The 18190-nt window shown below is 66.7% G+C and overlaps 1 protein-coding gene across 1 annotated transcript; it reads left to right on the forward strand.

Moving 5' to 3' along the window:
- The first annotated feature begins 887 nt into the window (after positions 1–887).
- On the forward strand, positions 888–18112 carry LOC135974839 (suppressor APC domain-containing protein 2-like). The gene is made up of 8 exons (XM_065563869.1): positions 888–923; positions 1397–1584; positions 7358–7653; positions 10203–10339; positions 12353–12490; positions 15521–15622; positions 15762–15887; positions 16696–18112. The coding sequence occupies exons 1-8, from the start codon at positions 888–890 to the stop codon at positions 16816–16818; spliced, it is 1146 nt and encodes a 381-aa protein (XP_065419941.1). The 3' UTR covers positions 16819–18112.
- The last annotated feature ends 78 nt before the right edge of the window (positions 18113–18190 follow it).

Genomic DNA, 18190 nt, shown 5'->3' on the forward strand with positions numbered 1-18190 from the left:
AAGCCACGCTTTGGAAACGTAGTTCAGGGATCTACACGCAGATCTGAGAGCGGGAGCTGGGGCGGCCGCGGCAGATTGTTCAGTTCCTTGGTCATTTTGAAAAGGTGGGGGGGGGTGGGTTATTTGGGGGGGAGTTTGAGGGGGGTAGGAAAACCTTCTTTCTGGTCGAATGCCCGGCTGACGAAGCAGTTTCATTTTCAACCCTTTCAGCGTCGGAGGAGAGGAAGGATGCAGGCCGCAAAGTTAATTTCCCCCCCGCCAAAAAGAGAGAAATCAATCGAAAAGCTTCAAATTTTTCTAAGCCATAAAGTTGGTCTCACCAGCCCCGAATTTGGGGGACACGTCGGGGGTCCCCCAAGCTGCAGTTTTCACACACACACACACCAAAAAACAGATGCACCCCCAAGAAGTGCACCCAGCGGTGGTGCGGTTTTGTAACTGATCTATAGGGTACGGGACAGACCCTGTGTGTGGTGGTGGGATCCCGGTGTCCCGGCCCAGCATAGCTTCTCCCACGGCCCACCCGGGCGTGGCTGGCTGGGGCCACGGCATTTTGGGGCCGGCTGGCCGCATGCGCCCGAGTCCGTTGAAGCCACTTCCCCAAACGGGGTGGATGTGAGTCGACGAGCGACCCTGGGAAAGAGTGAGGCGGGAGGCAGGACCCACCCAGAGGCTGGGGAGAGAAAAGGGGGAGCGAGGCAGAGCTGAAGGAGGAAAGCAGGAGAGGGAAGGAGGCAGAGGAAGGAAGGAAGTTGGGGGAGGGAGGAAAGAAGGGGGCAGAAAAGGGGCCGCGGGAAGGGAGGGAAAGAGAACCGGGGCCAGGCGAGGGGTGGGAAAAGGGGTGTGAAAAAGAGGGAAAGGAGATGTGAAAAAGAGGGAAAGGGGGTATGAAGAGGGAAGGACCCTGGAGGGAGACAGGAGAGGTGAAAAAGCGGGAAAGGAGGAGAGGGGGTGTGAACGGAGGAGAGAGGGGTGTGAAACAAGGGCAGGGGGTGTGAAAGGGAAAGGAGAAAAGAGGGGGGGCAGCGAGAGGAGGGGAGCAGGAAAGAGTCGGAACCCCCCACTTCAGGGGGAAGGAGGAGGAAAGTTGATCCCCCCCCCAGATAACCAGCTCCCCCCTCTCCCCTCCCCCACCCAGTCCCCGACCCGGGGGGGGGGATTCAGAGAAGTGAAGGGGGCCGGGGGGGGGACTCTCTCCTCCTTCCCGGGTTCTCACTCTCCTCTGGCCCCACTCCCGTTGGGGGACGGGGGGGCAGGCCGGGCTCCCCCCGGGAAGGGGGTCAATGCGGAGCGGCTCCGGAGTGTAGGGCGCCCCCCGTGCTTACCTTGACGAACAGCTCCACCTGCGTCTGCTCCTCGGCCATGGCTCGGGGCTGGCTCCGGGGCGGGGGGTTAGAAACGGACAAATCCCCCCAGCTCCGCGGCTCGGGCGCGTGTCAAGGCTCCCCCACGGGGCGGGAAAAGCCGGGGCCGGGCCGGGGGACGCGAATCGCCCCACTTCGGAGTCCTACGGGCAACTCTCGGCGCAACACGGAGCCGATCCGGAGCGGCGGGTCCGCCCCGCCGGCCCCACCCAGGAAGAGAGTGAGTCACCGGGGAGGGGAGGGGGCAGGCTGGGGCGTGGGGGGGGGGGCTGCCTCTCTCTCCTGCCAGTCCCGCCCCGCCCCCTTCCCTCCCTCCCTCTGCCCCCCCAACCCCCTTCCCTCTCCTCCTGCCCCACCTACCTCTTCCCTCTGCCTCCCCTTCCCTCTCCCTCTGCCCCAAGCCCCCTCCCTCCTTCCCCACCTATCCCCTACCCCCCACTTTCCCCCACCGCCCGCCCTCTCCCCTTCTCTGCTCCCCCTGTCCCGGCTGCTCTGAAGTTTCCCTTCCCGGGACAGACAGACGGTGCCAGGGAAAGACTCGAGTCCTTCGTGGGCAGCTGCAGACAGACAGATAGAGCTGCCCACGGATCAGGACTCCTGGGTTCTCTCCCGGCTCTGGGAGGTGGGGGCTGGTGGTTAGAGCAGAGGGGGCTGGGAGCCGGGACTCCTGGGTTCTCTCCCCAGCACATTGAGGGGAGCAGAGGGGGTTGGGAGCCGGGACTCCTGGGTTCTCTCCCCAGCACTGGGAGGGGAGCAGGGGGGGCTGGGAGCCCGGACTCCTGGGTTCTCTCCCCGGCTCTGGGACCAGCAGCTTAGAGCAGGGGGCTGAATACAGGGAGGAAAGGCCCATGTGGCCGTGGCAGGGCGGAGACTTGAAGCGACACAATAAACCGCTGTCCTCGGCTATGAATGGGGAGCCCCGGGCGAGAGGCCACGGAAATCCGGTGTCAGTCATTTCAACGGCTCACAGACCGGGTGGGGGAGGAAACTGGAGGGGGAGGGCAGAGATTCAAATCACCCCCACACTGACAACCGACAACCACCCCAGGGGCTGCAGGTCGGGAGTGAGGGGCCCATGTCCCCCTCCCTCCAGCTCTGTTGTTTAACAGGGTCAGGGGGAGGCTGATTACAAAGCTCCCCCCACTCCCCCCCCTCCAGTCCTTGGGGCGTCTCAGGCCTGGCCCAGTGCCCTGGGGACCAGAGCCGGCCCCCTGCTGCCCCTCCCCCCTCACCCAAGTGTATCTGGGCATCCTCCGCTCTACCCAACCCCACCCCTGCTACCCACCCCCCTACCCATCCCTCCTCCCATCCCTCCTCCCATCCATCCACCCCACCCACCTCTGTCCATCCCCCCATCTAGCTAATCCCCAGCCCCCCATGCATCCTTCCATCCGTCCCCTGCCCCCCTCCACCCCAGCATCCCCCCCCCAGCTGCCCCGGCTCCGCCCCCCTCCGCCATGCCAGCCGCCTGTTCTGTCAATATTGACCTTGGCAGCCGGGCAGCCTGTGACCCCTGCCGGAGGCCTGGGCCCTCAGCCCGGATCTGGGGGGCTGGGGGACACCCTGGGACTGTGAGCTGCTCCCCAAGGGGCCCAGCCGGGCTCCTGCCCATGGGGGGCTGATTTAACCCCTCGTAGCCCATATTCCCCCCCCTAAGCACACGCCCGACGGAGCCACTGGGCTGCTGCTCGGCCCCGGGTTACCCATTAACCAGCAGCAGCTTCCCCTGCCCTGTGCTGGTCCCCGAGTTACAGTCCCCGCTGGCCAGCCCTGGGCACTCAGCCTGCAGCTCCGGGCCAGCGCTGGCGTCCCTGTGTAGCCAGCCGCCGTGCCCCACCCCAGAGGGGCTGCACCTCTGCACCGGGCAAGGGGTCCCCGTGTCATCCGCCCCCCACACATCCTAGAGGGGCTGTGTCTCTGGGCCAAGCGAGGAGTCCCTGGGTAACCAGCCGCCGCGCCCCACCCAGGGGGGTCCCCATGTAACCAGCCCCCACCCCAGAGGGGTCCCTGTATAACTAGCCCCCACCCCAGAGGTGGCTGTGTCTTGGGGTCAGTGACTGGGGCAGCCAAACGTAGGGACCCGGCGAGCCACGAACGCGAATCCTCAGATGTTCGAGAGCCATGAGACACCCACAACCTGCCCAGCGGGGCGGCGCCTCCCAGGTCCTGGGGCTTCTGCCCCGATCCTTCCCCCCGCCCCCCAGGGCAGAAGCCCTGAGCTCCCCCCTGCCCTGTCTGGTAGGCAGAGAAAGAGGGGACCCTGGGGGGCTCCGTGAGCTACTGTTTGGCCTTCCCGAGCTATAACATGACAGGGGGTGAGGCTGCAGTTCACGGCCCGACCAGAAGAGGGCAACAGATCATCAACTGCACCCGTAAGCAACCCAGCTCTGCCGGTGCCCCTCACTCCCGACCCGCAGCCCCCTGCTAGCCCAGCCCTGGCCCCCCCCCCGCTCTACCAGTGCCCCTCACTCCCGAACCGCAGCCCCCTAGCCCAGCCCTGCCCCGTCCCCAGCTCTGCCGGTGCCCCTCACTCCCGACCCGCAGTCCCCTGCTAGCCCAGCCTTGCCCCCCCCAGCTCTGCCAGTGCCCCTCACTCCTGACCTGCAGCCCCTGCCAGCCCAGCCTTGCCTCCCCCCCAGCTCTGCTGGTGCCCCTCACTCCCGACCCGCAGTCCCCTGCTAGCCCAGCCTTGCCCCCCCCCAGCTCTGCCAGTGCCCCTCACTCCCGACCCGCAGCCCCTGCCAGCCCAGCCCTGCCCCCCCCAGCTCTGCCGGTGCCCCTCACTCCCGACCCACAGCCCCTGCCAGCCCAGCCCTGCCCCCCCCCCTGCTCTGCCGGTGCCCCTCACTCCCGACCCACAGCCCCTGCCCCCCCAGCCCTGCCCCCCCAGCTCTGCCGGTGCCCCTCACTCCCGACCCGCAGACCCCTGCCAGCCCATCCCTGTCCCCCCCAGCTCTGCCGGTGCCCCTCACTCCCGACCCGCAGCCCCCTGCCAGCCCATCCCTGTCCCCCCCAGCTCTGCCGGTGCCCCTCACTCCCGACCCGCAGCCCCTGCTAACCCAGCCCTGCCCCCCGCAGCTCTGCCGGTGCCCCTCACTCCTGACCCGCAGCCCCTGCCGGCCCAGCACTGCCCCCCAGCTCTGCCGGTGCCCCTCACTCCCGACCCGCAGCCCCTGCTAACCCAGCCCTGGGCGCCCCCTGTCCCTGCTGCCGCCAGGTCACTGATTTTTTCTGCCAATTTCCTCCTTTGTCCTGAGGCCCGAGGCCGGTTCCTAGGACTCCCAGTCCCAGATGCCGTGAGTGGCAGCTGCTGTCTTGGCTGGGCCCACGTTCCCCCCACCTCCGCCCCCCGGCGCCCAGGGGGAGATGAACAGACGGTCCCCGGGCCTGGAGCCGACAGCTGCTCCCTGCGAACCAGCCAGAGCCAGGAAACGTGATCTGGAGGCGCCAGCCCTGGGGACCAGAGAGAGAAACAGCCAGACATCGAACGGCCAAAGAGTCCCCCTGGGCTAGCAGGGGCTGCGGGTCGGGAGTGAGGGGCACCGGCAGAGCTGGGGGGGGGCAGGGATGGGCTAGCAGGGGCTGCGGGTCGGGAGTGAGGGGCACCGGCAGGGCTGGGGGGGCCCTGGGCTGGGCTAGCAGGGGGCTGTGGGTCGGGAGTGAGGGGCACCGGCAGGGCTGGGGGGCAGGGCTGGGCTAGCAGGGGCTGTGGGTCGGGAGTGAGGGGCACCGGCAGAGCTGGGGGGGCAGGGATGGGCTAGCAGGAGCTGCGGGTCGGGAGTGAGGGGCACCGGCAGAGCTGGGGGGGCAGGGATGGGCTAGCAGGGGCTGCGGGTCGGGAGTGAGGGGCACCGGCAGAGCTCGGGGGGGGGCAGGGCTGGGCTAGCAGGGGCTGCGGGTCGGGAGTGAGGGGCACCGGCAGAGCTGGGGGGGCCTTGCTGTCCATAAGGTGCAATGCTGCTACTGGCCACAAGGTGTCAGGCTTGTGCCACTCAACCTCCCCCGCCCCCCGGCCGCCCCCCACTCTAATCCCTCTAGCCCCCCCACCCGAGCCCCGTTCCCCAGGGGTCTCCCCCAGGAGCTGGGGGCGGATTCTCCGGTCGGACGGAGGCTCCTGCTGCCCCCCGGGGGAGGGGGGCTGATGGGGGGCAGGGGACCGTGTGCGGGGGAGGGGTGGAAGGCCAGAGGGGGGCCCGGGCTGAAGGCCCCTCGCTCCATGGGGGGCTACAGGGGCCACCAGACCCTGGCTTGGGCTGAGCTGCCTTTACAGTACGTCCTACAATAACCAGCACTTCCGCAAAACCCGACCCCAACGAACCAGGGAGACCCGACCATAACAAACCAGCCACCCCTCAGTACTCATGGGAGACCCTACCATAACAAACCAGCCGCCCCCCAGCGTGGACGGGAGAGACCCTACCATAACAAACCAGCCGCCCCCCTACGCTCATGGGAGACCCGCCCATAACAAACCAGCCACCCTCCAGCGTGGACGAGAGAGACCCTACCATAACAAACCAGCCACCCCTCAGTACTCATGGGAGACCCTACCATAACAAACCAGCCACCCCTCAGTACTCATGGGATACCCGACCAGAACAAACCAGCCGCCCCCCAGCACTCATCAGAGACCCGACCATAACAAACCAGCCGCCCCCCAGTTCTCATGGGACACCCGACCATAACAAACCAGCCGCCCCCCCAGCGCTCATGGGAGACCCTACCATAACAAACCAGCCACCCCCCAGCATGGACGAGAGAGACCCTACCATAACAAACCAGCCGCCCCCCAGCGCTCATGGGAGACCCTACCATAACAAACCAGCCGCCCCCCAGCGTGGACAAGAGAGACCCTACCATAACAAACCAGCCGCCCCCCAGCGCTCATGGGAGGCCCTACCATAACAAACCAGCCGCCCCCCAGCGAGGATGGGAGAGACCCTACCATAACAAACCAGCCGCCCCCCATCGAGGATGGGAGAGACCCTACCATAACAAATCAGCCGCCCCCCAGCGCTCATGGGAGACCCTACCATAACAAACCAGCCGCCCCCCAGCGTGGACAAGAGAGACCCTACCATAACAAACCAGCCGCCCCCCCCAGCGCTCATGGGAGACCCTACCATAACAAACCAGCCACCCCCCAGCGTGGACGAGAGAGACCCTACCATAACAAACCAGCCGCCCCCCAGCGCTCATGGGAGACCCTACCATAACAAACCAGCCGCCCCCCAGCGTGGACGAGAGAGACCCTACCATAACAAACCAGCCGCCCCCCAGCGCTCATGGGAGACCCGACCATAACCAACCTTTCCCAGCCCACTTTTGATACAGGAGACCCTACAATAACAAAGGGCGCCCAGACCCGGGGAGCAGACAAGGGGGTGAAAGGGAGGGCAGCTCATGTGGGCAGGGGCTGGTTTCTTTGGGTCTCTCCCCCTCCCAGGGGGTTGACCCCCTGGCCCCGATCCCAGAGTGGGGAAGGTTCATTAGCTGGAGCTGCTAATCAGCTGGCCTGGAGGATTAAGTGGACAGGCTGGTGAGTCACGTGACCGGCTCCCAGCTGGGATCACACCCCCCCCCCCCCAGCCCCTCTGACTCCGAGATGGGCTGGCGAGGGACGGAACGGACAGACGGACGAAACCACCGCCACAGAGAGAACCCAGGCATCCTGGCTCCCAGCCCCCCCTGCTCTAACCCACCAGACCCCCACTCCCCTCCCGGAGAACCCAGGTGTCCTGGCTCCCAGCCCCCCCTGCTCTTACCCTACAGACCCCACTCCCCTCCCAGAGAACCCAGGCATCCTGGCTCCCATTCCCCCCTGCTCTAACCCTACAGACCCCACTCCCCTCCCAGAGAACCCAGGAGTCCAACTCCCAGCCCCCCACCCCGCTCTGACCCATGACCTCCCTGGTTGCCTCCCCTTCCCCTGCTGCCCCCGAGGACGCTGCCCTGGGCCTGGCCCCACGGCTGCCCCGGTCCTTCCTCCGCAGCCTCCGGACCCTCTTCGAGATCCTGGACGAGCAGCGGAGCGGGGCCGTGCACCTGTCGGAGATCGAGAGCCGCTGGGGCCGGGGGGGGCCGCAGCATGAGCGCCTGCCCCCGGGGGTGCTGCCCGCCCTGCAGCAGGTGGCGGGGCCCAGCGGGGGGTTTCTGAGCTTCCCCTGCCTGGTGGCTGGGCTGAGAATCGCGCTGCTCCGGGACCAGGAGGAGAAGCAGGGGCCCGGGCCGGAGCCGGCTGAGACCGGACACAACTCGGCACAGGAGAGGACGAGCGGGAGCCAGACGCGTGAGTGAGGGGGGTAGGGCGGGGGCCCTGGACTCCTGGGTTCTCTCCCTGACTCCAGAAGGGGAATGGGGGCTGGTGGGTTAGAGCGGGGGAGGGGAGCTGGGAGCCAGGACTCCTGGGTTCTCTCCCCAGCTCTGGGAGGGGAGTGGGGCCTAGAACATGGGTGGCTGGGAGCCCGGACTTCTGGGTTCTCAGGGGGACAGGGGGCTAGTGAGGAGGGAGACCCAGAGAGCCACGGGGTGGGTGGGGGGTGGAGGGGGAAGGTTCAGACACACCCGGAGCCCTGCCCCCGGGGGCAGCCGAGAGCTCGGGATCCTGACCCCGCCTGGGCCCTTCTCAGGCCCGTGAGTGCCCTCGAGGCCCCAGTGGCAGCTCCCGGGGCTGGGGGTGATGGGAGGGGTGGGGGGTGGGTACAGGCTCTGTAGGGGAATGGAGAGGGGGATGGGCAGCCAGGCTGTGGGGCCAGACCCCCCCGGTCTCTCAGGAGGGGGGCTTCAGCCTGGCAGCATACGGCCGGGGGCTTAGCAGAGCTGATCCTGTCTGCCCGGCCATGGAGAGCCCCAATCCTCTTAGAGCCGGGCCCGCCCCGGCCCCACGGCCAGCCAGAGCCCTGGGGAGCCGGCCCCATGGCGGGGGAGGGGTGAGCCATTGATTTCAGTCACGAGAGGGGCCCGATACTGCCCCAGCCCCCCTACCCCCCGCACACCGACCCCAGCTCCCACGGGCGCCGCTCCCAGCGTCTCCCCCCGGCCTGGCACCTGGCAGATTTCACTCGAGTTAAGCCACAGATTAAGACGTCTAATCCGACCCACCGGCCGGCCGAGCGCCAGCCCCAGCTGCTGCGGGCGCCTCCCTTCCCGGATCGCTGCCTTCGGCCCACGAAACTCCCACCGGAGAGTACAAGCAGCCGCCCCACCCCAGAGGTGGCTGCATCTCAGCGCTGGGGGAGGGGCTGCATTTGCTCCAGCCTGGGGCCCATGGGCATGAGGAAGACCCGAATCCATGAGCTAGACGGAGCTAAACTCACCTCAAACAGTCCGGGAGTGAGGGGCGCCGGCGGGGCTGGGGGGAGCCCAGGGGGCTGCGGGTCGGGAGTGAGGGGCGCTGGCAGAGCTGGGGGGAGCCCAGGGGCTGCGGGTTGGGAGTGAGGGGTGCCGGCGGGGCTGGGGGAGCCCAGGGGGCTGCGGGTCGGGAGTGAGGGGCGCCGGCGGGGCTGGGGGAGCCCAGGGGGCTGCGGGTCGGGAGTGAGGGGCGCCGGCGGGGCTGGGGGAGCCCAGGGGGCTGCGGGTCGGGAGTGAGGGGCGCCGGCAGGGCTGGCTTAGCAGGGGCCGCGGGTCGGGAGTGGGGGGCGCTGGCGGAGCAGGGGGAGCCCAGGGGGCTGCGGGTCGGGAGTGAGGGGCGCCGGCGGAGCTGGGTTAGCAGGGCCTGGGGGTCGGGAGTGGGGGGCACCAGCGGAGCTGCCTACGTGCGGCCGGCCATCGGGCAGCACAGCTGTGTCCACGGGGGGGTGGGGGGGGTCGCTCCTGGCGCCAGGCCCCGGCTGCCCTGTTCCTGCTGAGTCGGCCGGGCTGGGCCACAAGCCCCGGCTTTGTCCCTCGGTCTGTCTCCATGGGAACCCAGCCCCATGGCCTCTCAGCCCCACAGCCAGCCCTAGAGATTCCCATCCCCCGCAGTCCCCCCCATCCTCTCCCCCACCCCTTAAATCCCTGCCCCCCCTTCTCTACCATGCACGGCAATCCCGACGAGGGGCTGAGACACAAGAGAGGGGGAGGGGGGGAGGGTGACCAGATGTCCCGATTTTATAGGGACAGTCCCAATATTCAGGGCTTTTTCTCATATAGGCTCCTATTACCCGCCCACCCCCTGTCCCGATATTTCACACTTTCTATCTGGTTACCCTAGATAGGGGAGCCCAGGGTGGGCTAGCAGGGGCTGCGGGTCAGGAGCGAGGGGCACCGGCACAGCTGGGGGGCGGGGGCAGGGGACTGCGGGTCGGGAGTGAGGGGCACCGGCAGAGCTGGGGGGGGCAGGGGGCTGTGGGTCGAGAGTGAGGGGCACTGGCAGAGCTGGGAGGGCAGGGGGCTACATCTCGGGAGTGAGGGGCACCGGCAGAGCTGGGGGGGGGCAGGGGGCTGCGGGTCGCGAGTGAGGGGCACCGGCAGAGCTGGGGGGGGCAGGGGGCTGCGGGTCGTGAGTGAGGGGCACCAGCAGAGCTGGGGGGGAGGGGGGCAGGGGGCTACGTCTCGGGAGCGAGGGGCACCGGCGTGGGACGCCCAGGGCCAGTTAATGACATGGATGAGGATCGTGTCTGTGTCTCCAATACGTAGATTGATGGATCAGTACAGGCCCAGCCGGGCGATCAATGAGGCCCTGTAATTAATTAGTGGTTTAATTACAGCAGCAGCGCGGACGGGACAAGGGGACAAAGGCCCCAGGCCCCATTCCCCGCCCCCCTGAGCCAGCCAGTCCCCGGCTGGGGAGAGCTGGTGCCCCATACAGGGGACAGGCCCCGTGCCCAGGCTGGGGCTCACCCCCCCCTTTGCCCCCAGGTGAGGGGGAGCCGAGGGGCGTGACCCGATCCCGCAGCATCAACAGCGCCCTGAGCCAGGCTGGGCGGCCCCGGAGCCTCCGCGTGCAGAAGGAGCCGCGACGCCACACGATCACCCACGGCATCGACTACGGGGCGGTGAGTCTCCCCGGCCCGGCCCTGCGCCCCCCTCTCCTGACCTGCAGACCCCTGGTATCCCCCGGCCCAGCCCGGCGCCCCCCTCTCCCGAACCACAGACCCCTGGTATCCCCCGGCCCAGCCCGGCCCGGCGCCCCCCTCTCCCGACCCGCAGACCCCTGGTATCCCCCGGCCCAGCCCGGCCCAGCGCCCCCCTCTCCCGAACCGCAGACCCCTGGTATCCCTCGGCCCAGCCCGGCCCGGCGCCCCCCTCTCCCGACTCGCAGACCCCTGGTATCCCCCGGCCCAGCCCGGCCCGGCGCCCCCCTCTCCCGACTCGCAGACCCCTGGTATCCCCCGGCTCAGCCCGGCGCCCCCCTCTCCTGACCCGCAGACCCCTGGCCCAGCCCGGCGCCCCCCACTCCCAACCCGCAACCCCCTGGGCTCCCCCCAGCCCGGCTGGCGGCCCCCACTCCCGACCCGCAGCCCCCTGGACCCATCCCATCCCTGTGCCCCTCATTCCTGACCCGCAGCCCCCTGGGCTCCCCCGGCCCAGCCCGGCCCGGCGCCCCTCACTCCCAGCCTGCAGTCCCCTGGTGTTCTCTACTGGTGAAGAACAGAAATAATTATTGAAGTCCTAGAGGATGGGGGGGAATGGGGCAGGGGTCTGTCCCCTCTGGGGGCGCCGGCTCCCATCCAGCCCCAGGGCAGGGACTGGCTGGTTCGGGGGGACGGGGAATGGGGCAGGGGTCTGTCCTCACTAGGGCCGGGGGGCGGGGGGAAGACAGTTTCTTTCCGTCCCCGTCTCTGTGCCCCCCTGCCCGGCCCAGCCGGGCGGAAGCCGGGGCTTAGGGGCCATTGTCTCGGCGCCGCGGGAAGTGCTGCGCTCAGCGGCCGGGGGCTTAGCCAGGCACAGGGTCCCCCCCGCAGACTGGGCTCCCTGGGGCCGGACCCCTCAGTCAGCGCCAGGCTGGGCTGCCGAGCGGGAGCCACCGGAGAGGGGCAGAGAGGAGATGTGAAGGGGGCAGCGCGGAAGGGGAAGGACACAGGGGGCTCCCCCGCACGGGAGCAGGGGTTGGGATGAGGGCGGGGGCTCCCTGCCAGCCCCCCCACCTTGCCATGCGGCGCTGCCCCCTGCTGTCGCTGCTGCTGGCCCCCGGGGCTGTTCAGCGCGGCTACACTATCCTCATCCTGCCCCTGGGCACCGGGTTGTACAGCTGGGAGGCGGAGCACTTCTTCCTGGGGGTGAGTGACAGCTCCGCCCTCGGGAACCCAGGCGTCCGGGGCACCCTGCTCTAACCACCAGCCCCCACTGCCCTCTCAGACCCAGGGAGAGAACCCAGGTGTCCTGACTCCCAGCCCCCCTGCTCTAACCCACCAGCCCCCACTCTCCTCTCAGAGCCGGGGAGAGAACCCAGGTGTCCTGACTCCCAGCCCCCTCTGCTCTAACCCACCAGCCCCCACTCCCCTCCCAGAGCCGGGGAGAGAACCCAGGTGTCCTGACTCCCAGCCCACTCTGCTCTAACCCACCAGCCCCCACTCTCTTCCCAGAGCCGGGGAGAGAACCCAGGAGTCCTGACTCCCAGCCCCCTCTGCTCTAACCCACCAGCCCCACTCCCCTCCCAGAGCCAGAGAGAAAACCCAGAATCCTGGCTCCCAGCCCCCTACTTTAACCCACCAGCCCCACTCCCCTCCCAGAGCCGGGGAGAGAACCCAGAGTCCTGGCTCCCAGCCCCCTGCTCTAACCCACCAGCCCCACTCCCCTCCCAGAGCCAGGGAGAGAACCCAGGAGTCCTGGCTCCCAGCCCCCTGCTCTAACCCACCAGCCCCCACTCCCCTCCCAGAGCCGGGGAGAGAACCCAGGAGTCCTGGCTCCCAGCCCCCTGCTCTAACCCACCAGCCCCCACTCTCCTCCCAGAGCCGGGTAGAGAACCCAGGCATCCGGGTTCCCAGACCCGCCCCCGTTCCCCGAGCCGGGGAGAGAACCCAGGCGTCCGGGCTCCCCGCCCCACGCTGACCCCCGTCTCCCCCCAGTTGCAGCGCAGGCAGGCGCGGGAGCGGGAGCGGGACGCGCTGCTGCAGGGGCTGGAACTGGCCGAGCGCCTGCGGGGCTGGTACCGGCGCCACCTGCTGGAGGCCCAGCGCAGGCAGGAGCAGGCGGGGGCGGAGCCGGTACGTACCATCGCCCCCTAACGGCGCGGGGGGGAATGGGTCAGGTCATTGACTTTGGGGGGGATGGGAGGGGTCAGATCGGTCCATTGTCACAATGGGGGGTGGTTCGTGTTTTTAATTGAGGGATGGGCAATAGATCAGTCCATTGTTTCTAATGGGGGGTGGATAAATCCAGTTAGCCAGGGAAACATGGATCAACCATTTTTATTGGAAGGAGAGATGGATCAATCCATTGTTATTGTGAGGGGGATTAGATTGATCTGTTAGTATTAATTAGGAGATGGGGATAGATCGATCTTTGGGGTGGATCAAACCATTGTGATTAGAATGGGGATGGATCAGTCCCTTGGGGGGTGGAAGGATCAGTCCTTTAGGATTATGGGGGGAATAGATTGGGCCATTGGTATGAATAGGGTGGTAATGGAGCAGGCTGTTGTTACTGGGGGTCGTGGGGGGGGAGCAGAGCTCAGTCCATTGTGTAAAGTGTGAAGGAAGTGGTTTGGTCCATTATTAATAATGGGGGGGGATGGAGCGGTCCATTGTATTTAATGGGGTGTGTGCAGAGAAGAGATGATTTCATTATTACTGTACAGAGGGGTGAGGGTTACCAGGTGTCCGGTTTTTGACTGGAACACCCGGTGGAAAAGGGACCCTGGGGGCTCCGGTCAGCACCGCCGACTGGGCCGTTAAAAGTCTGGTCGGGGGTGCTGCGGGGCTAAGGCAGGCTAGTCCCTGCCTGTCCTGGCTCCGCACTGCGCCCCAGAAGCAGCCAGCAGGTCCGGCTCCTAGGCAGGGGGGCCACGGGGCTCCACGCGCGGCACCGGCTATGCACTCCCATTGGCCAATGGGAGCTGTGGGGGCGGTGCCTGCAAGCGAGACTGGTGTGTGGAGCCTCCTGGCCCCCCCACCTAGGACCCGGACCTGCTGGCTGCTTCCAGGGTGCGCACAGCGCAATCAGAGGGGCTGGGAGAGGCTGGGACCCTGCCTTATCTCCCCCCACCCCATTGCCCCACTGATCAGGAGCCGCCCAAGGTAAGCCCCTGCCCCGAGCTCCCTCCCACCCCCTGAACCCCTCACCCCCTCTGGCACCGCAACCCCCTGCCTCAACCCGCAGCCCCCTCCCCCACTCCAAATCCCTCAGCGCCACCCTCCTGCCTGGAGCCCCCTCCTGCACCCCAAAACCCTCATCTCCATCCTGACTCCAGAGCCCTCACCCCCTCCTGCACCCCTACCTCCTGCCCCAGCCCAGTGAAAGTGAGTGAGGGTGGGGGAGAGCGAGCCACCGAGGGAGGGGGAATGGGTGGGGGCGGGGCTTTGGGAAGGGGCGGGGCTAGGGTGTTCGGTTGTGTGTGACTAGAGAGTTGGCAACCCTAAGAGGGGTGGGTTGTTCTGTTATAAAAAGTAGGTGGGGTGGATCAGTCCATTGTTATCATTAGGGGGTGAATGGACTGATCCATTGTCTAGGGTTACCATATTTTGTGCCTCCAAAAGGAGGACACTCCACGGGGCCCTGGCCCCGCCCCCAGCCCCGCCCCCAGCCCCGCCCCAACTCCGCCACCTCCCCAAAGTCTCCGCCCCCTCCCCTGCTTCCCGCGAACATTTAATTCGCGGGAAGCCTGGGCAGGTAAGGGGAGGTGTGGGGGGAGGAGGTGCGGCCCAGGCTGGCCCCCCCTGCGGCTCCAGCCTGGGTCGGCTCGGGCCCTGGGGTGCCGGCCCTGGCCCTCGGCCGACCACCCCTGGCCCGCCCAGCACTGCCGGCCCCCGGCGGCCCAGCGCACCCCCCCGGCTCCCGGCCCCGGCGGCCCAGCGCACCCCCCCGGCTCCCGGCCCCGGCGGCCCAGCGCACCCCCCGGATCCCGGCCCCAGCGGCCCGACCCCGCGGCCCAGCGCACCCCCCCGGCGGCCCGGCTCCCGGCCCGACCCCCCGGCTCCCGGCCCCGCGGCCCCGGCCCGGCTCCCGGCCCGGCCCAGCGCACCCCCCCCGGCCCCGCGGCCCAGCGCACCCCCCCGGCGGCCCGGGCCCCGCGGCCCCGGCCCGGCCCAGCGCACCCCCCCGGCGGCCCGGCTCCCGGCCCGACCTCCCGGCCCCGCGGCCCAGCGCACCCCCCCGGCGGCCCGGCTCCTGGCCCGACCCCCCAGCCCAGCGAACCCTCTCGGCCCCCCGGCCCCGCGCACCCCCCCGGCGGCCCGGCTCCCGGCCCGACCTCCCGGCCCCGCGGCCCAGCGCACTCCCCCGGCGGCCCGGCTCCCGGCCCGACCCCCCGGCCCAGCGAACCCTCTCGGCCCCCCGGCCCCGCGCACCCCCCCGGCGGCCCGGCTCCCGGCCCGACCTCCCGGCCCCGCGGCCCAGCGCACTCCCCCGGCGGCCCGGTTCCCGGCCCGACCCCCCGGCTCCCGGCCCCGCGGCCCAGCGCACCCCCTCGGCGGCCCGACCCCGCGGCCCCGGCCCGGCACTGCGCCCTTGGACCCCGGCCCGGCACCGCGCGCCCGGCCCCGCGACCCCGGCCCAGCCCTCCCTCCCGATTTTCCCGGACATGCCCGGCTTTTGGGGATTTCCCCCCGGACGGGGATTTGAGCCCCCAAAAGCCGGACATGTCCGGGAAAATCCGGACGTATGGTAACCCTACCATTGTCACTGTCTCATGAAGGCGAAATGGACCGATCCATTGTAATCGCTGCAGGACAGATGGGTCCACAGTATTATTGGGAGGAGGCAATGGGTCATTCCATTCATATTATTAGCGGGATGAAGGGGAGGAACAATCCATTGTTACTGTTGGATGGAGGATATTGGCTCATTCCATAACTATTTAGTGTGGATGGATCATTCCATTGTTTAGTGTTGAGGGGGGGGAGTGAAATGGATCATTCCATTGTTCCCATGACGGAGGGGTGAACTGTGATATGGGATGCAGTGGATCAGCCCAAGCTGCCCATGGTGGGTACAGGGGACCCAGGCGTCCGGCAGGTGACGTGCACGCTCGCGGCAGGAATTTTCCCCATTGACTATTTCTTCTCCCCGCCCCCCAGGATTATTTCCCGGATTCGTGCCCCAATCAGAGCTGCCTCCTGCTGGCCAAGATCCAGGAGGTGAATCTCGGGCTGCGCAACCTACTGGCCAGCCCTGGAAAGGTCAGCGGGGGGTGGGGGGGCTAGCAGGGGCTGCAGGTCGGGAGTGAGGGGCACCGGCGGGGGGAGGAATGGGGAGCTAGGCACTCTCTTGGCTAGTATGAAAAGGGACTCCACTGATCTGTTCTTCCCCCCTACCCAGGCTGACCCTCCCCCCTGCTTCCCCTCCAGCCGGTTTGGGGGCCCCCTCTTCCAAATGGGAAAGCAGCAGGAATTTCAGCAGCAAGCCGTGAACGTGCTGAAGGAGCAGAACCGCCTGCTCATCAAGGTATGGAGGCGGCCATGGGCCCAGGAGGGGGAATTTGGGATTCGGAAAAGGGCGGTGGAGAAGGGTTCAAGATGGCCGACTCTGCAAAGTCCACCCTGCCTCCCTCAGGGTGCGGCAATTGGTCAAGATGGCCAACTCTCTCGGGGTCCCTGCCCTGCACCCTGGTGGCTCGGTTGGCCGAGAAGTCGCATAACAAGATGGCCACCTGATTGTTCTATTCCTAGAGTGGCAAGGGGTGAGATTCAAGATGGCCAACCGCACCCAACTCTGCCTTGTGGCAAGGTTGGGTTTGAGGCCCGGATTCAAGATGGCGGCCTAAGGTGCCTAGCGGTGAGGTTGGGCGGGGGGGTAGGGCAACGAATGGAGAGCTCTTCGCTTGCCATGTTTTGACAGTGGGTTCAAGATGGCCGCCTCATACATCTTCATTGCCAGGCAGCCAGGAGGTGAGGCAAGGAGGTAGCGCCCCAAGTTGGCTGCCTGGGGAAGAGGCAGTGCCACCAAACGGCCACCAGATCGGTCTTCCTTGATAGATTGGGTGAAGGCCCAAGATGGCCGCCCGAAAAGCGAGGGCTGTCGACTAGCGGCAGGGATAAGCGACGGGCAGCACAACAAAATGGCCGCCTGAGACATCTTCCCTGCCCCGGAGCATCCAGGTTGGGCTGGGGCAGTGGGCTCAAGGTGGCCGGGAGGTTAGCGCCACCTGCTGGCTGTCCGAGGAGTCCGTGCTTCCCCCTTCCCATCCAGGGGGCAGCTGGGGGGCCGGGCCAATGTGGCCACCTGAGCATGACCGCTGTCCTCTTGGCGGCAGGAGGTGTCGGAGAAGAGCGACCGCATCGCCCAGCTGGAGCAGGAGAAGGCGGCCCTGTGCAGGCAACTCCAGGAGAGCCGGGGCTACCGGCTGTCCAGCCACAAGGAGTCCACCTTCATCTGACGGACGAGGTCACTTCCTCCTGCAGACCTACCTGACGAGGTCACTTCCTCTCTCACACCAGCCAGACCCTTCTGAGAGAAAAGACCTAATTTTCACCCAGCACAATGATATCACTTCCTGTCGATCTCCCAAGGCCAATGAGGTTACTTCCTTCTGTCCCACCCCCGCAATGCACAATGAAGTCATTTCCTGCTGGACCTGGAAGGAACTAGCTCACTTCCTCCTCCTGGCCTATTATGTAATTTCCTCCTTCCTGTCATTGGTCCATGATGTCACTCTCCTGATGATATTACATCATCTTCAGACTCTGCTGACATCACTTCCACTTCAGAGCCTTTAGGTGTCACTTCCTCCCCTTCCTCCTCCTCGCCTTTTCTGATTATGTTGTCACTTCCTGTCCCTTCTTCCTCCAGCCCCTGTGCAGTTTCATCATGGTCAATACTAACCCCGCCCCACCCTCTGAGGTCACGGCCTCTCTCATGGACACACGCACACAGCCTGACACAACCACCCCATGATGTCACACTCCTGGCTTCCTGTCATCTGGGAGCCTCCCGATGACATCACTTCCCATTTTGACAGGCTGGTCTCTGAGACTGGGGAGCAGGGGGAAAACAACAGTGAAGAATTATGGGTAACAAGAGGGCTAATAACCGACTGTCCAAAGAGGCTTTCAATGGGGAATACCCACAGTGCTTTGCACCAGCACCAGCATGACCCTCCGCTATAGATCTATGGGATCCCCACCCCGCCCTGCATCCCCGTCCACTTCCCCTTTGACTCCCCCTCTCCCCCCACACACACCTGTCAACCTTACTTTTACCTGTGTGCATTTTCAGGGTTCCCTCCCTGACCCCTCTGTGGGGTGTGACACATTGTCTATGTCTAAGTGCCCTCTAGTGGCTGGATTCAGACCTGCGCATGTGTCATTAGCCCTCTAGAGCTAAAAGCTGATGGGGATTCTCCTTCCACCACCTACCTTTACCCACAGCATCCCTTTGACAACACATGGCGTGAGCTTTAACCTCCGTGTTAGCCCCCATCCACCCCCACTTCAGACAAGGGATGTGGGGGGAAGACGCCTCCAAGATATTTATTCTAATGGCTGTAAATAAATTGATTAGAATTAATATAATAAAGTTATAATAAACTTCAAAAGGAAAGGACAGAATTCAAGCTTCACTTCTTCATTCAGTGTCCCACTCCCCGCCTCGCTGAGCCAGCCAGTCCCCTGGACTGGGGCCGGATGGGAGCCAGCACCCCCTAGAGGGGAAAGGCCCTGTGCCCCAGTCCCTGCCCTGGAGCCGGATGGGAGGTGGCGCCCCCTAGAGGGGACAGACCCTGGGTCCCAATGTCACAAATCAGAATTGAA

Source organism: Chrysemys picta, chromosome 12, assembly GCF_011386835.1.
Source record: "Chrysemys picta bellii isolate R12L10 chromosome 12, ASM1138683v2, whole genome shotgun sequence".
NCBI classification, from domain to species: Eukaryota; Metazoa; Chordata; order Testudines; family Emydidae; genus Chrysemys; species Chrysemys picta.